The 21,188-nt window shown below is 34.7% G+C and overlaps 4 protein-coding genes across 8 annotated transcripts; 2 read left to right on the forward strand and 2 right to left on the reverse strand.

The window, feature by feature from the left end:
* Window positions 1–357: 357 nt before the first annotated feature.
* On the forward strand, window positions 358–8,294 carry LOC107423177 (SART-1 family protein DOT2). Of its 2 annotated transcripts, none has more exons than XM_016032705.4 (13): window positions 358–580; window positions 1,656–2,582; window positions 3,316–3,457; window positions 3,558–3,615; window positions 4,891–5,004; window positions 5,103–5,199; window positions 5,373–5,439; window positions 5,624–5,683; window positions 5,817–6,432; window positions 6,862–7,316; window positions 7,458–7,678; window positions 7,846–7,930; window positions 8,035–8,294. In XM_016032705.4, the coding sequence occupies exons 2-13, from the start codon at window positions 1,696–1,698 to the stop codon at window positions 8,107–8,109; spliced, it is 2,877 nt and encodes a 958-aa protein (XP_015888191.3). In that variant the 5' UTR covers window positions 358–580; window positions 1,656–1,695; the 3' UTR covers window positions 8,110–8,294. The 2 variants fall into 2 exon arrangements, with proteins under 2 accessions (XP_015888191.3, XP_015888192.3); XM_016032706.4 differs by having other exon boundaries at window positions 1,690–2,582.
* A 686-nt stretch (window positions 8,295–8,980) lies between these two features.
* LOC107423175 (cysteine synthase) lies at window positions 8,981–12,999 on the reverse strand. 4 transcript variants are annotated; one of them, XM_016032701.4, is made up of 12 exons: window positions 12,865–12,883; window positions 12,623–12,687; window positions 12,152–12,208; window positions 11,955–12,064; window positions 11,749–11,806; window positions 11,060–11,323; window positions 10,842–10,979; window positions 10,645–10,696; window positions 10,158–10,237; window positions 9,802–9,861; window positions 9,572–9,652; window positions 8,981–9,273 (listed from the first exon to the last, which is right to left on the reverse strand). In XM_016032701.4, exons 3-12 carry the CDS (start codon window positions 12,191–12,193, stop codon window positions 9,181–9,183), a joined length of 978 nt encoding a protein of 325 aa, XP_015888187.2. In that variant the 5' UTR covers window positions 12,194–12,208; window positions 12,623–12,687; window positions 12,865–12,883; the 3' UTR covers window positions 8,981–9,180. The 4 variants fall into 4 exon arrangements, with proteins under 4 accessions (XP_015888187.2, XP_015888186.2, XP_015888189.2 ...); XM_016032700.4 differs by lacking the exon at window positions 12,623–12,687 and having other exon boundaries at window positions 12,865–12,999; XM_016032703.4 differs by lacking the exons at window positions 12,623–12,687; window positions 12,865–12,883 and adding an exon at window positions 12,747–12,769.
* Window positions 13,000–13,061: 62 nt separating this feature from the next.
* Window positions 13,062–13,773, forward strand: LOC107423176 (ferredoxin C 1, chloroplastic). The gene has a single exon (XM_016032704.4). The coding sequence runs from the start codon at window positions 13,174–13,176 to the stop codon at window positions 13,615–13,617; it is 444 nt and encodes a 147-aa protein (XP_015888190.2). The 5' UTR covers window positions 13,062–13,173; the 3' UTR covers window positions 13,618–13,773.
* A 139-nt stretch (window positions 13,774–13,912) lies between these two features.
* LOC107423173 (uncharacterized) lies at window positions 13,913–15,474 on the reverse strand. Its single transcript, XM_016032699.4, has one exon. The coding sequence runs from the start codon at window positions 15,061–15,063 to the stop codon at window positions 14,053–14,055; it is 1,011 nt and encodes a 336-aa protein (XP_015888185.3). The 5' UTR covers window positions 15,064–15,474; the 3' UTR covers window positions 13,913–14,052.
* Between the last annotated feature and the right edge of the window lie 5,714 nt (window positions 15,475–21,188).

The raw sequence follows: 21,188 nt of genomic DNA on the forward strand, positions 1-21,188 counted from the left end.
ATTTATTTTTTTACAATAACATTTTTTGTCAGCTTTATACTTTATGTTTATTGTCTAAAAATTTTTTGAGAAAAATATATTATGGTTTTTTTTTTTAGATTAAAATATATGACGGCTATGATTCCACCAATTTTTTATTTTTGGAAAAGGATTCCACCAATTGTTAATGAAAATTTTAGTGATTATTTTTAGAACACAAAATTTTAGTGATACGAGATTTTTTTTTTTTTTTGGGTAACCGCCGTCATATTTTAAAATAAATTTTATAAAACAATATATTCTGGAAATTTTTTTTTTTTTGAAATACAATATATAATGTTTTGTATTTTTTTTTTTATATTTATTTTAACTTTTTATTTTTAGTATGAGCCCGAATTGTCATTCGGTTCGAATCAATTTCATAACCATCTCTTCTCCCCCGTCTCTCTATCTGCGGGCAAAACTCTCTCTGTTATCAGAATCTCCTCCGACACGGAGATCGCTAGCGGAGGCAGAAAGGGACAGCCTATAAATTCCACATACTCATTCACCGTCGATTAAAGACCTTCATCATCATCCTCTTCTATCACCGACTTCCGATGTATGAATCTCTGTCTCTCTTTTTTTTTTTTTTTTTGGTCGTTTTTAGTCTTCGGAACCCTAAAATCAAAACCTAGGTCATAAATTCTGCTATTTTGCTGCATTATCTATATATATATATATATGTACATATGCGTGTATGTAAATTTATTTACGTGCGTATATAAAAGTCCTGATATTGTTTTCAGTTGTAATTTTTGTGGTCGAACTCTTTCAAGACCACCTCTTCTCGGTTCTTCTGTATCTATATCGGTGGGTTTCCCTTTCTAGTTTGAAATAGGTTTTTGTCAAGCAACAGTTCATACTTTAGTGTTAAGGTGAACCGTTTATGTGTGATTGAAAATTTTTTTCCTCCTTATAAATGATTGTACCATTCAATGGTTTGATAATAAAGAGGCATTTTGATATAAGTAGATGATGGTATACTAACTGCTTTAAAAATTATCTTTAAGTGATACATTTTGAGCTTCTGGTAAGGCTATAAATGACTGGCTACTTCCTTGTGATATGGCCTTTTAGGTTGTAAACCAAATTTAAGGAGTTTATAGTGGATTTTTTCTTTTTCTTTTTCTTTTTTTCTTTTCTTGTGCACAAGATCAAATGAGGTGAGGTTCTGGTCTGTGGTAGAGAGCAGGGCTTTATCAGTAAGTGGAGGAGTGCAATATCTGGATGATGATTTCATTATTTTTTATCATCTATTTAGCTTCTGAATTGGATAGTAGTAGATGGTTTAGTGATACAAGTTATTATTCTTATGTTCAAGAATGCTTTATTAGTATTTAGTGGGTCAAAAGTAGTTATCTTAGGGAGGTGATGTATTTAGTAGGTTTCAAGTCAAATAACTCAGTTTTCATTCATTGAATTTCTTTGATTAGTAACCAAATACAACATTTTTGTTTCTTTTTTTTTTTCCCACCCTACTTTCCCATCGTTATAGGTTTGATAGGTTTTTTTAGTCACTTTAACATTTAATACAGTTAATAACTATTGAGGTCAACCTTATGTTTCCTGTTATTTGAATATTTTTTCATCTGATTACTGTTTTTTTTTTTTTTTTTCCCTGATGTTCCTTGCAGGTTTTAATTTTGTAAAGAAATTGTCAAATCTCAGGTTACAATGGACATGGAATGGTCTGATTCAAGGTATGAACATGAAGAGAGAGATGATTCTCCAATGAGAGAGCCCCAGGATGGAGGGGCTTTTGATGATTTGGAAGAGAATGGAATAGAGAAATTGGGAAAGCATAGGAGCAAGGATAGGAAGAAGGGTAGCCGAGGGGAAGAGAAAGAACATAGAAGTAAAGATAGAGAGAGGTCAAAGAGGAGTGGTGATGATCTTTTGAAAGAGAGGGAGAAAGAGGCTAAAGATTCTGAAAAAGAGCGGGTCTCCAGCAGGGAAAGGAGGAAGGATGATAGAGATGAGCGTGATAGGGACAGGAGTAAAGATATCAAGGTAAGAGAGAAAGATTATGATCGAGAGAAGTACAGAGAAAAAGAGCGTGAAAGGGAAAAAGATCGAAAAGATCGAGGGAAAGAAAAAGACCGTGAGAAGGAGAGGGAGGTAGAGAAGGATAGTGATCGAGGACGAGACAAAGATAGGGGAAAGGAGAAGAGCAGGGATAGGGATAAAGAAAGGGAAAAGGAAAGGGATAGAGATAAAGATAGGGAAAAGGAAAAGGATCGGGACAAGGTAAAGGAAAAGGAAAGGGAAAGAGACAGAGAGAAACATAAAGATCGAGAAAAGGGAAGAGAAAGTTATAAGGAAGGTGACAAGGAGAAGGGGAAAGAGAAAACTAAGGAGAAGGAGAGGGAAGCAGATCAAGACAAGGATAAATTGAGAGATAGAGATAGTAAGAGAAGCTCTGAGGATGATTATGATTGGAGCAAGGATGGTGGAAAAGAGAATAAAAGTAAGTTAGATGATGACGATGGTGAACAAATTGCTGAGGACTTAGCAGGTGGTGCACACCCATCATCAACACACCTCGAGGAACGTATTTTGAGGTGAGAATTTTTAACATATGCTATCTTTATTTTCCTAAATGCAATGCATCTCAGCTACTTTAATGTTGTTTAATCAACTTAACTGTTTTCTATAACTTCATTGGGTGTTCTTTGTTGGGCGCAATAAAAGTCAGTTATGGTATGTGTTTTGCTTTAGTTCACTGTGCTTCATGGTTGATTATATGGTTGTTTAATTTTATAGGCATCTTCATTATAATACAATGTGTGCAACACATTTTGCGAATGAGTTTCTGTCACATCATTTTAAAGAGAATATAATTCATACTTGCAGTATTGTTCACATATAATCTTAAATTAAAAGAATGGTTATCCCAGCGTGTGTGCAGTGTTCTGATGGTTTACACCGTCCATCACCATCACCTTTTTCCTTTTTAAACTGTATTGTCAACCATTTGATGAGATCATATGATTTTTAAGTGGAAAATAATTCTCCTCTTTTATTTTAACGCTAGTCTTGTTTATCTACTTTCATCTTGTTTGTCATTATTGGTCTTTTATTTATTCATTCCTGTATTTACCTGGACTGCATTTGTTAATTCTTCTATTTTAGTTGAATTGTGGATGTGAAAACAGGAATGGTTTTATTATTCCTTTTTTTTTTTTTAGTTGATGTATTGTTTTATTGAATTTGAACGTGAAAATTGGTGTTGATAAATTTTTTACACAATTTTTTGATGTAATGTGTATATTTTGAATTTTACTTTTAACCCAGAATGAGAGAAGGAAGATTGAAGAAAAAAACAGAAGATGTTTCAGATATTTTAGCTTGGGTTAATAGGAGCCGCAAACTTGAGGAGAAAAAGAATACTGAGAAGGAGAAAGCTTTGCAGCTCTCAAAGATTTTTGAGGAACAGGTTAGTTTGTCTTACGATAGTCTATCCTTTTGTTGGTCCTTAAAAAAGGTGTTTGTTCAACATTAAATTTTGATCAAGTAAATGACATTGATTTTCCTAGGACAATATTGGTCAAGAAGAAAGTGAAGATGATGAGGAGGCAGCTCAGCATAATGCTCGTATGTTCTTCTAACTTCAAATTTTGCTTACAATACGTTTGTGAATAACCTGCTTGCTTTAGGACCATCTTTGATATAAATTGAAATTTGGATTAGTTTGTTTTATTTGCATTTTATTGAATTTGAGCGTGCAAGTTTGTTATTTGTAATGCTCAGGTTTATGTCAGAACCCATAGACTTAGATATTTCGTTCCGGAGTCAGGGAAACACCAGTTAATAGTACACAAAATTAAGGATGTTAACTAATACCAAGTTACCTACCTATGTATTCATGATTAAGTTGGGCTCTTTTTTCAAGTGTAATCTGTTTGTTAGTTATGGACTACCAAGTTCTTGGAGAATCTGAGCCTTTTGTAAGACAATGGATGTGAGTGATGAGACCACCTTTATATATACAAACATCTCTTTTTTCAAGTGTAATCTGTTTGTTAGTTATGGACTACCAAGTTCTTGGAGAATCTGAGCCTTTTGTAAGACAATGGATGTGAGTGATGAGACCACCTTTATATATACAAACATACATACATATATATGTAAAGATCTGTATGAAATTTGTTTATCCAGACTTGAGATGGCAGCCATCAGATGTATCCCATGGTTTCAAGACGGGCAGCACAGGAACCTTTAGAAACTGTTCACATCAATTACAAGTATTCTCCGCCCAATGCAAGAGGGCATCTGTCTTTTTTGTTTAAATTTTTTTCATTAAAATTTTTAAATGCATTCTAAAAACATTTCTTCAAATATTTGTTTATTTATTTTTTTGGTTTGTTTTGTTTATTTATTTATTTTTCGTTAAACAACAGTTCTCAACTTTTTCATGTGCCTTTTTTTTTTTTTTGGTTCCTTAATTTTATATCATTTTTATTTCAATCTCTCTTTTTATTTTATTTTATCTTATTGGACCATTTGCTAAGAGATACAAAAATTGATAAATTTTGTCATTTAAAAAATTAGAAAAGGAAAACATGGTCAATAATGTAAAAAAGAATGATAAAAGAAACCCAAGAAAAGTGCTTCCTGTGTGATCACAATTGGCCAAGGTGTAATCACGATTAGTTGCAATGGCTGCACAAAAGGCAACATATGCTGCTTGTTACGCTGCCTTTGGATACATTCAAAGGCTGCCTGTGACACACACAACCACTAGTGTGTGTGTATTATACTTTGGTTAGAATACTTGAGTTTTGGTTGAATGCCTCAGTATGTCTTAGCAAGTATTTCTGGGATATTTGATCAGGTTCATTTAACTTTTATTTCAAAACCTATTGACAGGTGATCTGGCAGGAGTTAAAGTTCTTCATGGTATTGACAAAGTATTGGATGGTGGCGCTGTTGTTTTGACACTCAAAGATCAGAATATTCTAGCTGATGGTGATGTTAATGAAGGTGAATCACTGCAAAGTTTAATTTATATTTTCTGTGGCTTTGGTGCCATTTGATGGCTTGACATAATTTTTTAAGAGAGATTCTTGTCTAATTTACAGATATTGATATGCTTGAGAATGTGGAGATTGGAGAACAGAAGAGGCGAGATGATGCTTACAAGGCTGCAAAGAAGAAAACGGGAATATATGCTGATAAGTAAGATTCTAATATTTTGTGTCATTATCTAATAATATGCTAAAAGTGAATTGACTATTGCATGTTGTGGTTTAGGACGATAAGTAGGATAAATGCTTTTAAAATCTATCATTAACCTCAAATATAAAATAAACATTTTGAACAAGCTACTTATACGTATTATTGTCTTTTAGGTTTAATGATGACCCTAATTCAGAAAAGACAATGCTTCCACAGTATGATGATCCAGCCACAGATGAGGTTAGTGTTTTAGCCCCAACTTTTTTCTGTTTAATTTCACCCCAACAAGTTTTTTTCATTCTTCTTTTATTATTATATTTACTTTCTCCTTGTTTAAATCAATGGTAGAAATGTTCATAATTGTTACATGTATCTAATATTTCTATCAATAATATATTTGTAATTAATTGATGTTCAACTTCAGGGGGTAATTCTGGATGAGAGAGGACGCTTCACTGGTGAAGCAGAGAAGAAACTTGAAGAGGTACAACTGTTTTGAGGAGTATTATTGTTTAAGGCTTGTTGTAATCTAATTTTAATACTTTAAAAAACAAAAAAAAGGGAGCATTTTGTTTTCTTTTTTAATTATATGTTTTCTTTCCTTCCCTATTTGCTAGCTACGTAAAAGGTTACAAGGTGTTCCTAAAAACAATCGCTATGAAGATCTCAACTTGCCTGGAAAGGTCTCATCTGATTATTTTACCCCTGAAGAAATGCTTCAATTCAAAAAACCCAAGAAAAAGAAATCTTTGAGGAAGAAGGACAAGCTAGATATAGATGCGCTTGAAGCCGAAGCAGTCAATGCAGGACTAGGTGTTGGTGATCTTGGTTCTCGCAATAATTCGAAGAGGAAGGCTATTCTAGAGGAGCAAGAAAGAGCAGAGGCAGATAGGAAAAATCAAGCATACCAGTTAGCCTATGCTAAAGCGGATGAGGCATCTAAGACACTAAGACTGGAACAGACACTTCCTGTTAAATCTGAGGAAGATGAAACTCCAGTCGCTGGAGATGAAGATGAGGACCTCTACAAGTCTCTAGAGAGAGCAAGAAAATTGGCTCTTAAAAAGAAAGAAGAGGCACCATCTGGTCCTGAGGCTATTGCACTCCTTGCTGCCAACAATGCTGGCGGTCAGAATGCAGATGATGGAGCAGCCAAAACTGGAGAGTCCCAAGAAAACAGGCTTGTCTTTTCAGAGATGGAAGAGTTTGTCTGGGGTCTCCAGCTTGAGGAAGGTATGATTTTATCTTTTTGTAGTTCCAAAAATTTATCTACCTTAGACTATATGGACATTACATGCTCCCTTGGTGCATTTCAACGTTGTAGTTACTATCACGTTGTGGCTTTAAAGTCACTAGCTGTGGTTGGCTACATTCTTTGATTAAAATCATGATTGCCAATGATTTTTCCTTTCTTGATCTTTTTGTTGTTTAATGCCGATACAATTCTTCCCCTTGATCTTTTTGTTGACTTTGTTTGTTGCTTTGTGATCTACTTTGGGCCTACTGCTAGTTACATATACTTATGAGAGTTTAGGTTATGGAAAATATTAGGTATCTGCTACTGTTGCATCTTCTAATTTTAGCTTTAAAGGTATTTTTGAGTTCCTCATGGTATAAACTACAATTAAACATATCCAACTTTATATTGCTTTTGTTTTTCAGAAGCCCAGAAGCCTGATGGCGAAGATGTTTTTATGGAAGAAGATGAAGAACCAAAGGCTTCTGATGAAGAAATAGTAGTTGAGGCTGGTGGGTGGACTGAAGTTAAAGATGTTGAAAAAGATGAAAATCCTAGTAATGATGATAAGGAGGAGATAGTACCAGATGAAACTATCCATGAAGCTGCTTTTGGAAAAGGACTATCAAATGCGTTGAAGCTGCTCAAAGACCGAGGAACACTGAAGGAAGGCCCTGACTGGGGTGGCAGAAACATGGACAAAAAGAAGAGCAAACTTGTTGGCATTGTAGATGATGATGAGCCAAAGGAGACTAACCCAGCTCGTTATAAAAGGGATGAACAGAGGGAGACACGTGGCTATCAAAAGGAGACTCACCCAGCTAAGGTTTATCAAGAAAAGGATATTCACATTGAAAGGACAGACGAATTCGGTCGGATTGTAAGTACTTTGATAATATGTTATGTTATTGTTCAGTGTTGGATGTGATATTGTTACTGGCCATTTAATTCTGAATTCAGTCTTGATATCTTGACTGAACTACCACTAATGATCTCTTGATTATTCCCTTGGTTATGACAGTTGACTCCAAAGGAAGCTTTTCGGATTATCTCACATAAGTTCCATGGGAAAGGACCTGGTAAAATGAAGCAAGAGAAACGCATAAAGCAATACAACGAAGAAATGAAGTTGAAGCAGATGAGGAGTTCAGATACACCGTCTCTATCTGTGGAGAGGATGAGGGAAGCCCAAGCTCAGTTGAAAACACCTTACCTTGTTCTCAGTGGTCATGTTAAACCAGGGTATGATTTACTCTTGATTTATTTTGGTGAATTCTATAATTGTTCAAGGTTATCCACGTATCGGTTTTTTCCTTCGGTACATAGTTATATGATCAAATTTTGTAAATGTCGAAATTTTGAATATACTATATATAAAAATAGTTACGGTCATGTGGTTGTTTTTCCAGGCAAACGAGTGACCCCAGAAGTGGTTTTGCTACTGTTGAGAAGGATCTTCCTGGGGGTCTGACTCCAATGCTTGGTGATAGAAAGGTTTGTCAACTGTTGCACTTTATGTTAATACATACATCAGGATGAATTTGTACTTTCAGACAGTTCCCACTTAAAGTGATATCCTGTGTTGATTTATTTTTCAGGTTGAACATTTCCTGGGGATAAAGCGCAAAGCTGAGCCATCAAATTTAGGGCCAACCAAGAAGCCTAAATCTTGAAAGTTTTTACGTGATATTATTTTTGAGCTGCTGATGAACTGCAGAGGCAAATGGTAAACTGTATAAAACTTGGGAGCAAAGTTTCATTTGTGTCTTTTGCTACTCTGTAAATAACCTTTCATATTATGACAAAAAGTTAGTCAAAATCTTTTTTTCGGATAATACAGTGATGAAGTTTTAGTTGCGATGTACTTGTTGAAGATAGTTCATGACAGAAAATGAAACTCATTTCCTCATATTTCATGAAGAGAAAAGGTTCGACATTTGGAATTCATTGAAGAAAAAAATTGACGTTGGAATACTTACTGCTATGGTATTCAAGATACATTTTAACTATTTTCAACCAAAAAATAGAACCTGCAATATTTCATTCTCTGTACTTTCTAAAGTACCAAGCATAAAACGCCTAGCATATGTAAGTTCTTATCATTAGGTTTAAAATGTTGTCTTAATAAATATTAAATAAACTGAAAACAAAAAATTAAAATTTCATTTTTATGTAAATTATTACTTTAAAAAAAAAAAAGAATTCTAAACTGCAGATATTTCGCTAATGTACAGTTTTTTTTTTTTTTTTTTGGTTCGGGGTGAAAGCCCTGACATACTGTTGAACAAGTGGTCAGCAATCTTTTGCAAATGAACAGGCCAACAATTCAAGGAAATTGACCCGACTTTACCCTGATCCAAGTTCTATTAAAGGCTATAATGATTATAGTTGGTCCAAATATAAACAATAATACAGGACAACTACTTTGTTTTTTGATTTCGACTCTTTAAAACTGACTAACTTCTAACGTCAACGTTTTGGTACAGGATTAGTGTAAAAGCGTATAATAAAATGTGGAAAAGCCATTATCATGCACGAAGACAGTGAAGCTTGGGAACCTAAAATATTGAATATCTTAAATATTCACTTGCATGCTTATTGCATAACTAAAATTTTCATCGATCTTTTCATTTTGGAGTGCAAAAAACCGAACCAAAAAACGAAAACTTTCTCTAAATATTCCGTTGATTAATCAAACATTCAGTGGTCTAGCGAATGAAAGAAGCTTTGACCAAGAGAGGAGCTCAAGGCTCAAAAGTCATGTTTTCAGCTTCCCGTCTCACCGACTCAAACAGTACAGAGGAAAGATACCTTTCTCCGAAGCTTGGAAAAACCACCTGCAGATATAAGGACGGAAAAATTAACAGAAAAGATAAGACATTCAAGCGGAGACTTGAAACAGCATAAAATAGATACGACACTGTCAAAAAGTGTTTTAAAATAGTTTGCCTATTGAATGTAGTATTTACTTGTCCATGGTATAGGACACGGGAATCAAAGTTCTGGACAAAAATATAATGCTGTGAGATAATCCAAAAGAATTTGGGTCCCTACACAATCCAAAAGTTTCATTGTGCAAATGTAACTATAATATAAGGTGAACTAGAATATATTTGGGGAAAGGATCAAACTTACAACAATGAGCTTTCCAGCATTTTCTGGTCTTTTTGCTATCTTAATTGCAGCAGCAGCAGCAGCACCACATGATATTCCCACCTGCAACAGAATGCCGCAGTTATAAGTTCGAGGAAGGAAATAATGCACCAACACTGATTTATACTATAATTATCATCATCGAAATCGATGTCAGCTTGAAAGAATATCCAGAAAATTGTTACTGGACTTACGAGAGGCTGAGAACTTACAAGTAAACCTTCTTTCAGTGCAAGAAGCTTTGCAGTTTCAATTGCTTCATCACTTGATATCTGAAAAATTCCTAGAATCAGAGTGGGAAAGTTGTGCCTCAAGTTTTTGGGTGTGCACATGCGTGTATAAAATAATCAAAAGAAACTAGCCCAAGCTTGCGAGTTTCAAAGTAGTTTCTGCAACAAATAAATTTATTATCGATATCTAATGAATGAGTATATAAATGGATTCATGCCCATTTTATCTTGAAAAGTCTAGCTACCTGTTGGTGTTGGAGTTTTCTATTATAGATATTACTATGCAGAACTTGCAAAATTTGGGTTGATAAGATTGATCACAAACACTTGAGCCTTACCTGAATGACTTCATCAATGAGATTCACTTCCAAAACACCAGGGATGAAACCAGCCCCTATACCTTGGATCTTGTGAGGACCTTTACACACAGCCAAGCACAATAATTTGTGTCAGCAAAAGCTATAAGGCATAGAGCAGCAACAGACAGAATAAAATTATAGATCGCTGGATATCAACCAAACTCAAGCCAATTAGTGAAAGAATTGGCACTTCCTTTGTGCAATACTCTGATTAGTCTCTATTTCACTACATAATTCATAATTCAGAGCAACATCCAAATTCTCCACTTCAACCGACTAACTTCAAGCGTTGATGGAAGGAAAACTTACTCATGCCTTACTTTAAGGCAACAAAAGTTACATGGTTTAATTGAAGTTTATATCTTTTTTCATTAGTTCTTTAAATCACTGGAATAAATAGATATCAGGTTCAAGACTGTAAGTAATGCAAATCATTTTAAAGGAGCAATGCTTCAGCATATCTCACCAGGCTTCCCTCCAGATAGGACAGGACTTTCAGCTGGTTCCACCCCATAAAGCTAAAAATTTAAAGGGGAAAAAGAGAACAAATGAGAATTTGACTCCAATAAAGGCGCATATCAATGGAAGATAATGGTCTTCCCTAAAAGAAGCCAAAGAAACAGACTTGACAAACAATTGATGTTCACAATAAAATAGGCTAACCTTTATGTTGGGATTCTTCTCTTTAAGAAATTTCCCTGCACCTGTTATAGTACCACCTGTACCAATACCGGAAACTAGAGCATCTACTTTCTCTCCTGAGCCTTTCCATATCTCTGGTCCAGTGGTTTCATAATGTATCTACAATAATAATAACACATATGAAACATAATGTTTCGAAGCACCTACAGAATCCATCACAGAACCGATTGATTGAATACCTTTGGGTTGGCAGGGTTTTCAAACTGCTGAAGCATGTAGGCATTGGGTGTCTTAGCCATTATCTCTTCAGCCTTCTGAACAGCTCCCTTCATTCCCTTTGCTGGGTCTGTAAGAACCAACTCAGCTCCAAAAGCTCGGAGGATGATTCTTCTTTCAAGACTCATTGAAGCAGGCATCGTAATGATAAGCCTGTAACCCTTAGCTGCTGCCATGAAAGCTAATCCTATGCCTGTGTTACCACTTGTTGGCTCGATGAGGACACTCTTCAGCAAACACATATTAACCAGTCAAAATCAAGGGGGATTTTACAGCTCAAATTTTCGTTTTTTCATTTTTCTCTTTTAATTTTGTAATCACTGAAACAACCAAAATATATGGACTTTCTCTACAGACTCCAATCTGTCTAATGGGCCCATTACACACATATCATTGAGGACATTCAACTCAAGTTTTGAGTTAAAACATTCCAAATAAAGGCAACTGGGTAACCTTTCTTTCACCACTGAAGGAATTCAAAACAAAACCATGCTACTGGATAAATAAAATGGCAGTGTATTTATCTAGAATCCAACTGCACTGAGGGGATGCCTTTCTTTATTTTCTATATAACTATACACATTATATTGCCTACATGCTTCACATTAAAACCCCCTATTCGAGCAGTTTCCTTAGTAGAAAGTAAACTAACCTTTCCAGGTTTGATAAGGCCTTTGTCTTCAGCATCCGTAATCATGCTATAACCAATCCTGAAAATTAGAATGCTCATCAGGATGTACCCGAAATTATCAAAAGAAACACCCACAGTTTTTGGGTCATCACCATGCAGACGATGCTAACCATCATAATCACTACGATAAAAGGAAAAAAGGACTATGACCCAAAAATTAAGCCAACCTGTCTTTCACACTAGAGCAGGGTTCCATTATCTCCAGTTTGGCAGCGATACGTGCAACACATCCATCCACAACTTTATTGAGATATACCAATGGAGTATTACCAATCAACTACAGACCAGGGATTAGTAATCTTAGTAAGAAAACTACTCAAATTATTAGAAAACCATAGTACACATACTCATGAGAGTAACTTACTTCAGTAACATCCTTTGCTATTTTAGAATTCTCAACTGCCATATTTTTTTCAGACTACTGCAACAAAGTAATAAACAAAACTTTAAGAATTTATTTTACTTAATAGAGAACAAACCCAAAAAAGGAAAAAAAAAAAAAAAAAGTGGAATGAGAACTGAAACATGGGCTTTCAGGTGAACACAATTATTTTCTTATTTTAAACAAACAATAATAAAAAAATTAAAAAAAGTAAGATGGTATCATATTTACAACCGAGTACACCAAACAACGTCACCCCACAGAACCTAATCCAACCCTTAACCTCGTTCAATCAACGAAACAGACTCTCCAACCTCGCAAATATTAAAGAACGATTAAAATAACCGAATAAAAAGAAACCAATTAATAATTCAAAAAGAATTATCATTTTCTCACTCTCACTAGGTTTTTTTTTTTTTTTTTTAAATAGCAAATGCAGTAAAATATATTAACCGAATTATCAGCACAATAAATGAATTTGGCCCCGTCTCCACGTCACCATTTTTGCTCCGAAACCACTTCAAACAAAATAAAATATAGAAAAGAAAAAATTGAAAAACAGAGATTGGACAAATACATAGAGTCTACAACGATCATAGTTGCTTCAAGATCTATAATAATAATAATAATGAGTGTAGAGTAACAATTAACAACCGAACATCGGATTGTGTGAGAGATTAAGGGGAAGAAACCACCTTTCACAATGTCACTGTTGAAAACGACGATCTGGCTTTGACAAATGCAAGCTCTAGAGCTATCTATGAAGCCCAACCCGCCATATATAGACACGTTGACAATTCCCATTTACCATTTCACTTTTTTTTTTTTCCCTTATATTCCAGTTGGGTTGAATCCAACCAGTTATATGGGCCATCACCGCAATGTGATATGGTAATTAATCCACCTAACAAACTGTAGAAAAACCTTATCCTCTCCAACGCCACAAACCCAAAGCTCTCTCACAAAAACACTGCCTTTCATTCTCTCTCTCTCAAAACAACACTATGGCAACCCTTCACTTCACTCCATCTCCTTCGTTCACTTTCCCAAGACAAAAGCACCTCACTAAGCTCTATGCTCCTTTTCAGCTCAGTCGCCGGCCACGCTCCGGCTCATGGAAATCTTTTACTGTCCGATCCTACAAAGTGGTGATTGAGCACCAGGGTCAATCCACAGAGCTTGAGGTTGACTCTGATGAGACCATATTAGGCAAGGCATTGGACTCTGGCTTGTCTGTGCCGCATGATTGTAAGCTTGGTGTGTGCATGACTTGCCCAGCTCGGCTCATAAGTGGTTCGGTTGATCAAAGTGATGGTATGCTCAGTGATGATGTTGTGGAGCGCGGGTATGCTCTTTTATGTGCAGCCTATCCACGGTCGGATTGTCGCATTAAGACTATCCCTGAAGATGAGCTGCTCTCCCTGCAATTAGCTACGGCTAATGACTAAATTTTGGATTTTGCCAAATGGGTGGTGGTCTTTTTGATCGTTGTATCGGATTCTAATTTGTTGAGTAGAATGAAACTTTGCTTTACTAGTTGTTACTTGTACTGTCTGTTAACATATACAGTCAAAAATTTGTCTAATTACTTTTGTGTTTTACTACTGCATTAGCTGATCTGGAATTGTTTATTATGCGGGGCTGTGAAAGAAAATCCGTTCTAAGCAACAGGAGTTAAACATGTTAATGTTAATAAGGAAAGGAGAACAGATTGAGTATAATGTTTCATTTCAACAGCATATTGACGATAAGCAGAAAATCTTCTACTTTTATATTCATAGCTTACAAAGAAGAAAATATGTTTCAAGAAGTATGTTAAAGAAATGAAAACTACAAAACCACAATCCACGCACTTAACTATTCATGCTCCTAAGCAGGCTAAACTAATAAGATGAAGGACCAGGTTTCTTGGGTCTTCTTTGCTTTATCTTCACCTTCACATTGATGCCATTGTCCATGATAGACTGAAGCACAAAATGAAGCTTGCCCTCCAACCTCTCCCCTTTCCTTGGTGTGTAAATCACATCATGAATATCATCAGCCAAAGCTCTCTGAGCCAAAACTGTCCCCACAGCAGCACAAGCAACTGAATCTCTAGTTGAAGCCAGGTCGAATTTCATGTCCTTTGATATGGAATGCGCTACAGCCACAACTTTACTTGTCGCTCTATGAACAATGCAGGCACGGACAGATGCTTTCGAAATGTAAATGTCCAGGCAGAAAGGTTCATGATAAGGACCTGTAAGCTGATTAAAAGTGGGAGCCCTTAGCTTCTTCTTCCCAACACAAGTACTTTCTATTTCATCCATTGGAGACATTAAGCCAGATTTTTTGTTCAAAACTTTAGGTAGTTTGTCACTTACAGAAGCTACATTTTGACGAGGACTTTCATTTTTCTTCTCCTTTGGATCATCCTTTTTCTTCAAAGATTTCTTATAACGATGAAAGTCGAAACTGTACTCTTCAAACTCTTTGGAACCACGATCAAGCTTATAGAAAAGATTGCCACGAATTCTCATATTATCAATTTCATCAAAATCTGGGTCTTCCTGACCAGGTTGGGAACAATTATCAACCACTTCCTCAGACAACGAACTTGTTCCCATTGCAGCCCCGTCCATTCCTTGCCAAGCTTGTGCCAAACCCGATGATAACCGCCAAGCATCATGGTCCACAAGCTCAATTTCATAACCATTTGAAGAAGGCTTAGCATCAGGAAACAATGGAGAAAGATGAAGTCTACTACAATAATAAGCAACTGGTACAAAGTGAGTTACTACTTCAGCCTCCCTATTTACAACTGTGGAAGAAGCATTGGAGCAAGAACAAGAAACTCCTGAAAGAAAATGAGGCTTCAACGCCAACGCTAATATCATTCCTCTCCTCGAGAACATTGTTCAGGTCGGTCGTGATCAAACCCACAAGGTAGCCAGCTATGGGTATTGAGTACTGATACCCAAGTTTTGAATTACAAAAGGATTGACATGACTAGACTTGATCGAAGCAGAGAGGTACTTAGCGACAAAACATCAAACAGTTGGTATACAATGGATATATACCTCGGTTTGTAGCAAAGATATGAGATTTTGTGCATTTAACTTTGATTTTGCGTGAAGGACATGACCCAATGACCAGCTCCACCCACCAATGGATGCTATTGTTCCGCCATATTCTTATCACAAACCCGATGGAGAGAGCTCGTTCAGTCTCGACCAAAATCGTGGAGTTGTGTCATAGAAAACATTGAAATGGAATTGTTCTATACACTCCACAGATAAATTGTTTGTGTTTTTCGAAAAACAAAAAAAAAAAAAAAAAAAGATTAATTGTTTGTGTATTTGTGTCTTATGAATTGGGCTGATACTGTGGGCCACGTGACAATGTTCAGTAAAGGGACTGATTCATGGCCCATACTAAACGCATTGCTGAAATTACTACATATACCAACAACATGACTTACATTACACCAAAACATATTTGGGCCAATATAATGGGCCTAATTAATTATTGTCCGCCTGAACTCAGGATATTAGCCCATACTAAACACATCTCTATGTGGACTGCATACAAAATCAATGTGACTACACAATACAATACCCAAAATATGTATTGGGCCATTATTATGGCTCAAATTAATTATTTTCCGCCTGAGCTCAACAACATAACTATCCACCCCACTGACATACATTGTGTTCCTATATTTTGAATTGGGCGTAAACTGTGGGCCAAATGACAATGTAAAGGACTATCTGCAGCCCATACCAAATACACAATATATTTAGGGGAATTTGTCCAATATCTCTATTTGAAAGCTTTTAATAAAATATATCCCTCTCCTTTCAAGATTTTTCGTTTTGTCTTTTTATTTTTTAATATTTCTAAACTATCCTTTTCAAATATCAAAAAGAAAAATACACATGAAATGCCCAACGAAAAGAGGAAAGGGAAAATGAGAGAGTGGCGAAGCAAGAGTTCTTTAGGAGAGAGACAAGTGGAGGAAGCATCCTAGGTTCAGCAATTAGCCCAGCCATGCCCTTCTCGGTTTTGGCCTCGAAGTCCCATCATCAACGTCTACCTGATTGGCGAGCAGATCTACAGCAAACTCCTGGGTCCTTCCTCCTTCTCCTCTTCTGGGTCTGCTTTTAATGGTGTGGTCTTTCCTGGATTTTTCAAGAAATCTTCAAAATGGAAAAATACAATTAGAATCCTATCGTCAGAACCTTGGCTTGGTTTTTATCATAGGGACTTGCCAAATGGAAGTTTATTTTGGAAGCTGCAACAGGAGGAATCATCCATGGTTAGATTCAATTCTACTATACTTTTAATCTTTTTCTCTTAATTTTATTGCTTTTCTTACTTTGAGTAGGGAGAGAAAAAAAAAAAAAAAAGAAAAAGAAGCAAAAATTTGTTTTAAAAATGCAAAACTTTAGCAGTTAAGTTTTGTCAAGTTTTCTAAATTCTTAACCATATATGTTTTTATGATAAATTTTTAGATGAAGTATTCAAGAGGGCCTAATCCTACCAACTGTGAGTAATTTTTCCATCCTTTTTTTTTTGTTTTAATTGCCGTTGTTGATTTATAGAATTTTGTTGGCCGCTGAGAAAATCTTGGAAAAGGGAGGAGAGAAGTTAATTTTTTGAAATATCAAATTCGCATTTTTGAGCAAAAGATATTGACTTTTCTTAGTTAATTATATTAAATTTTGGTCTAAAACAAGGCTTTTTACTAGGGATTTTCTTCAGTGTCTAAACAGAAGTTAGATTAGTTAAACATGGTTTTAGTTTTGGAAAATTTATTATTAAAGTTGTTTTTTATGATCTTAATCAGCTTTCAAAGCCAAGGGATCAGACCTATGCATTCATTTTAAGGTATGCTTGTTCAACTAGATTGCCTCATTAATTGCTTTTATGTGGTTGGTCCTGTACTTTGTGATAAACAATAGTTCTACAGATCACCATCTGTTCTTTAAAGCCTATTTGATTGGTGGACCTATAAGGTATATTTTTAGGTTCACTGGAACACAGTAATGGAAGCTGTATTGAGTTGGGACAGATGAAGGTCCTATGCTATTATTGGAAGATAGAATTTCCTTTTTGTTCGCTTCCTTCCTTTTCCTATGGCTTTATGTACCAAAGTGTCTTTGAGAGTTAAGGTCTTGGTATGTGTGATAGACATGGATATTTTTTCCATGGGCATGTCATTTCTTATTTTGATTGAATCTTGAATCTATGCTTACAAAATTTCTCATTTGTAGGATTGCTACATTGACATCTGCTCCCCAGAGGTTCTAATCATTTTTACTGACAATTTTGATTACCAACATCTATGGTGCCATTTTGTCAAAGGATTGCTTGTTGATGATGTATGTATTTCAAATCAACTATCTATTATGTTAAAACAAATTTAACCTGTCAGCTGGATTTACATTTCCATCTCATACTTATATATTGTATTACATAAATGGAGGCACAAATACACATACATGATCCTCATGCCTCTACCAACATGAATTGTGCATAAATTATTCAAACTTTATGTTTTAAAATGTAAACAGAACTCTCTTTGATTACAATGTAGTAGAATTATTTCAGATCACTCCTCTAGTATCTTATATATATTTATATTGATAAATACATATATATATATATATATATATATATATATATATATATACAGTTCGTCTATGGTGCAGACGGTCCTCATGCGGACCATAGTATTGGTGACGGTTTTTCATAGTATTAGTGACAATTTTCTAAAAAACCATCGTTAATACTATGAAAAACCGCCACTAATACTGCGGTTCTCATGCGGACCGTCCTCACCATAGAATTTCCGTATATATATATATATATATATATATGTATATATATATATATATATATATATATATATATATATATATGTATATATATGTATATACTGTCATCTACAGTGCCGTTCTTGATCAAACCTCTTTGCACGACAAAATATCTTCTGAATTTAAGAACATATTATACACACTTTTATAAAGGTCATATATATATATATATATATATTTAGCATTGAACAGATCTTGAAGAGAGTGGGGCTCTGGAATATCTAAATAGGGTTAATGAAATATCTAAATCCATATATTATATTGCTTCTAATATATATATATATATATATATGTTCCATCCCATACATGAACATATAATATGTGCATAACTAGCGACTCCAAATCTTTATAGACCTACTAGAACTCCTATTCCAAATGTACATTGGCCAAAGCATGCCATGTAGACAAATCAGCTGGAAACGAGATGTAAGGCAATCAATGCATCGTACAAGTTCACTTATTTTACTTCAGTATCAATATTAACGTAGCTATAGGACATTTGTAGTAAAAATTATTGATTGCAAGAACTACGTACCAGCATAAGTTATTTTATTTTATTTTCTCATTGTGGATTGCATGTTTTTGAATATTTATTTGCTAATTACATGCTGATTGTATTAGTCTGCTGGGTTTGTATAGCATCTTAAAATTAGTGAAACTTGATGCATTCTAACTGGTGCATCTTTTGCCTTGTGCAGTGTCTTTATGAGTCTTTTGAGGAAGAAGCTGGATATTTTCAGTTTGCTACGACAATAACATCGAATGATATTGATGAAATATAGAAGTTTCTTGATGCTACTGTTGATGCAAGGTATTCACTTTTTAGTTATTCCAAACATGATGTACTGGATGAAACAATTTTAATTATGTAAATATGGTAATCCTGCGTTTGGATGGCATAAGTGATGCTAATTGTGTAGAAGTTCTTTTCACCAATGATGAGAACCACAAACGAATTTATGTTGTTTGCATTAGTTTCTATGAATTACATTTAGTCTAGAATATTTGTAATTAATTTTTCACTGCTAGTTGCATCTTAGTGTATAATTATTATTTTTTTTCCCACATACTTTATCATTGATTTATTGCACTATTTATAATCTTAATTGATCGTAGTTTACAGTTGTGAGGGTTTGATTATTAAGACTTTGAATAAAGATGCTACATATGAGCCTTCCAAGCGGTCACTAAATTGGTTGGAATTAACAAGAGCATTGTCACACAAAGCAAGGTCATCCTAATTATATGATAATGTCTTTCATCAGCTTCTGACATTTCCCTTATCCTTTTTGTTTCTTCCTCTAAAACATGGTCTTCTTCATTCAAGATAAAGGATTAAACAATGCCATTGTTTGTCACCATGAAATGTTAACATTAAATTTATGATACATTTTGCTATATATAATTATATAATCTGGTTTTTGGTTGTATTTTTTCCTATTATTTTAAATTCTTTTTCTCTGGTTCACTCAATTCCACTTTTTGTAAGTCTTAAAAAGCAATGTACACGGGTGGTTATCTGCAGAAGTTACAAGCTGATCTCCAAAAGCAATAGAAAAGGATGTTTATGATTTTTTTCACTTATTGTGGTGCAATTGAGCATGTTGAAATCATCAGGTAGAGTCATTCTGCACAAATCAATAGTAGTCCATGGAACCATGAGGGCAATAGTGGTTCATCAGTAACAAATCAATAGAAATAATTTCCATTGAATGGAAAAGACAATTTAGTTCCCACCAAATTCTAAAATTATTCTGTATAAGGATCTTCATTTCCAGGATGTTTTGTTTCCAGGATCTTAGTGTTTATGAAGATTGATATATGGGCATCACTTATCTCTTATTCAACTAAAGCACCCAAATTTCTAGAGTACTCTCTCTTTAGCTATCTAAAATTCTCTGCATTGTAAAACTTGCAACTGAAATTGCCACTATCTTCTGTACTAGGTTCCACCATGTCATGCCTGCTAAAATGACCATAAATTGAATGGAAGTCAACTACTTGCACTCGATAATGTATTTGCACAATTTTTATTGTGTCATACATAATATGTATGCTATTTGTTGAGAATATACATCCATTTTTCTTATATTTCTGATTTACCATGTATTTTTGGTATGCTTGCAAAGAAGATCTTGGTGTAGCAAAAGTTGTAGCTGCAATGATTGGTTTATCTATAATCCTTTTGTTAGGAGTCCTTGATTGGAATGATTGCTTAAGTGAGATATTAGCATGGGATACCTTGGCTTGGTTTGTTGTTCTAGAGTGGGCATGGCCAGGCAACTGACAAATCTTGGTAATGTAAACTGGATGTCTAACTGTGTTGCCAAGTTACTTCAGTCCTTCTCTCTGAGCTGGCTAGCTGCATTTGGTGTTCTTCAGGCAGCTTATTTCTTTATCCACTACCTGTTTGCAAGTCATTTTTTATCTCGAGATTAGTTCACAAACAATTTGTAATTTTTTCTATTTGCATACTACATCTATCTTGTGTGATATAAAATTATATTCAAAATTTGTTAATGTTTCCAAGGTGTTTTTGTCATGCTTCTCTTAATTTGAAATTAATGAGTATGTCATCATTAAATATTTTTTTGGCCACTGTGTTGTTGGTAGTATTTATATTTATATCCTATATACATATGTTTGTCTAAATATTTATATTTATATTTTAGCCTTTTCAATATATATGGTATATTTGATGGTTTGCTGTCAACAAAAAAAATAAATAAATAAATAATAGTATGGCAAGAACTATTATGTATGAGCCTATGTGCTTGCTGAAAAAATTACTGATAGTTTTCTTCAGTAATTATCGATGCACCATCGGTAATTTACAATTGTCCATCCGACAACTTCGATGATGTATGTTTCCACCAATAACATGCTAAATCTAACTTTATTAATGATATTCAACAAAAGAATCTATAAAAAGACTGGAAAAAGTGGGAAAATTCCAAATAAAGTTGATTACTGATGGTGCATCGGTAATTACCAAAGCCGACGGTTACATCGGTAATTTCAATTTGTCATGTATTTTCAAAGCAAATCATCACAATTCAATCTGACAACTTCGATAATGTATGTTTCCACTAAGAACATGCAAAATATAGCTTTATTAATAATCCTCAACATATAATCCACAAAAAGTTTGGAAAAACTTA

Source organism: Ziziphus jujuba, chromosome 3 (genome assembly GCF_031755915.1).
Source record: "Ziziphus jujuba cultivar Dongzao chromosome 3, ASM3175591v1".
Classification (NCBI taxonomy): domain Eukaryota; kingdom Viridiplantae; phylum Streptophyta; class Magnoliopsida; order Rosales; family Rhamnaceae; genus Ziziphus; species Ziziphus jujuba.

Bases quoted from the DNA above. Each gene is read 5' to 3' on its own strand.
- LOC107423177 (XM_016032705.4), top strand. From the start codon at position 1,696: ATGGACATGGAATGGTCTGATTCAAGGTATGAACATGAAGAGAGAGAT. The intron at 2,583-3,315 runs GTGAGAATTTTT...CTTTTAACCCAG, and splicing joins CTCGAGGAACGTATTTTGAG to AATGAGAGAAGGAAGATTGA. The intron at 7,679-7,845 runs GTATGATTTACT...TTGTTTTTCCAG, and splicing joins AGTGGTCATGTTAAACCAGG to GCAAACGAGTGACCCCAGAA.
- LOC107423175 (XM_016032700.4), bottom strand. From the start codon at position 12,193: ATGGCAGTTGAGAATTCTAAAATAGCAAAGGATGTTACTGAA. The intron at 11,807-11,954 runs GTTGGCTTAATT...TCTAATTTTCAG, and splicing joins TGCTCTAGTGTGAAAGACAG to GATTGGTTATAGCATGATTA. The intron at 9,274-9,571 runs GTAAGTTTGATC...TTATATCTGCAG, and splicing joins ATGCTGGAAAGCTCATTGTT to GTGGTTTTTCCAAGCTTCGG.
- LOC107423176 (XM_016032704.4), top strand. From the start codon at position 13,174: ATGGCAACCCTTCACTTCACTCCATCTCCTTCGTTCACTTTCCCAAGA.
- LOC107423173 (XM_016032699.4), bottom strand. From the start codon at position 15,063: ATGTTCTCGAGGAGAGGAATGATATTAGCGTTGGCGTTGAAGCCTCAT.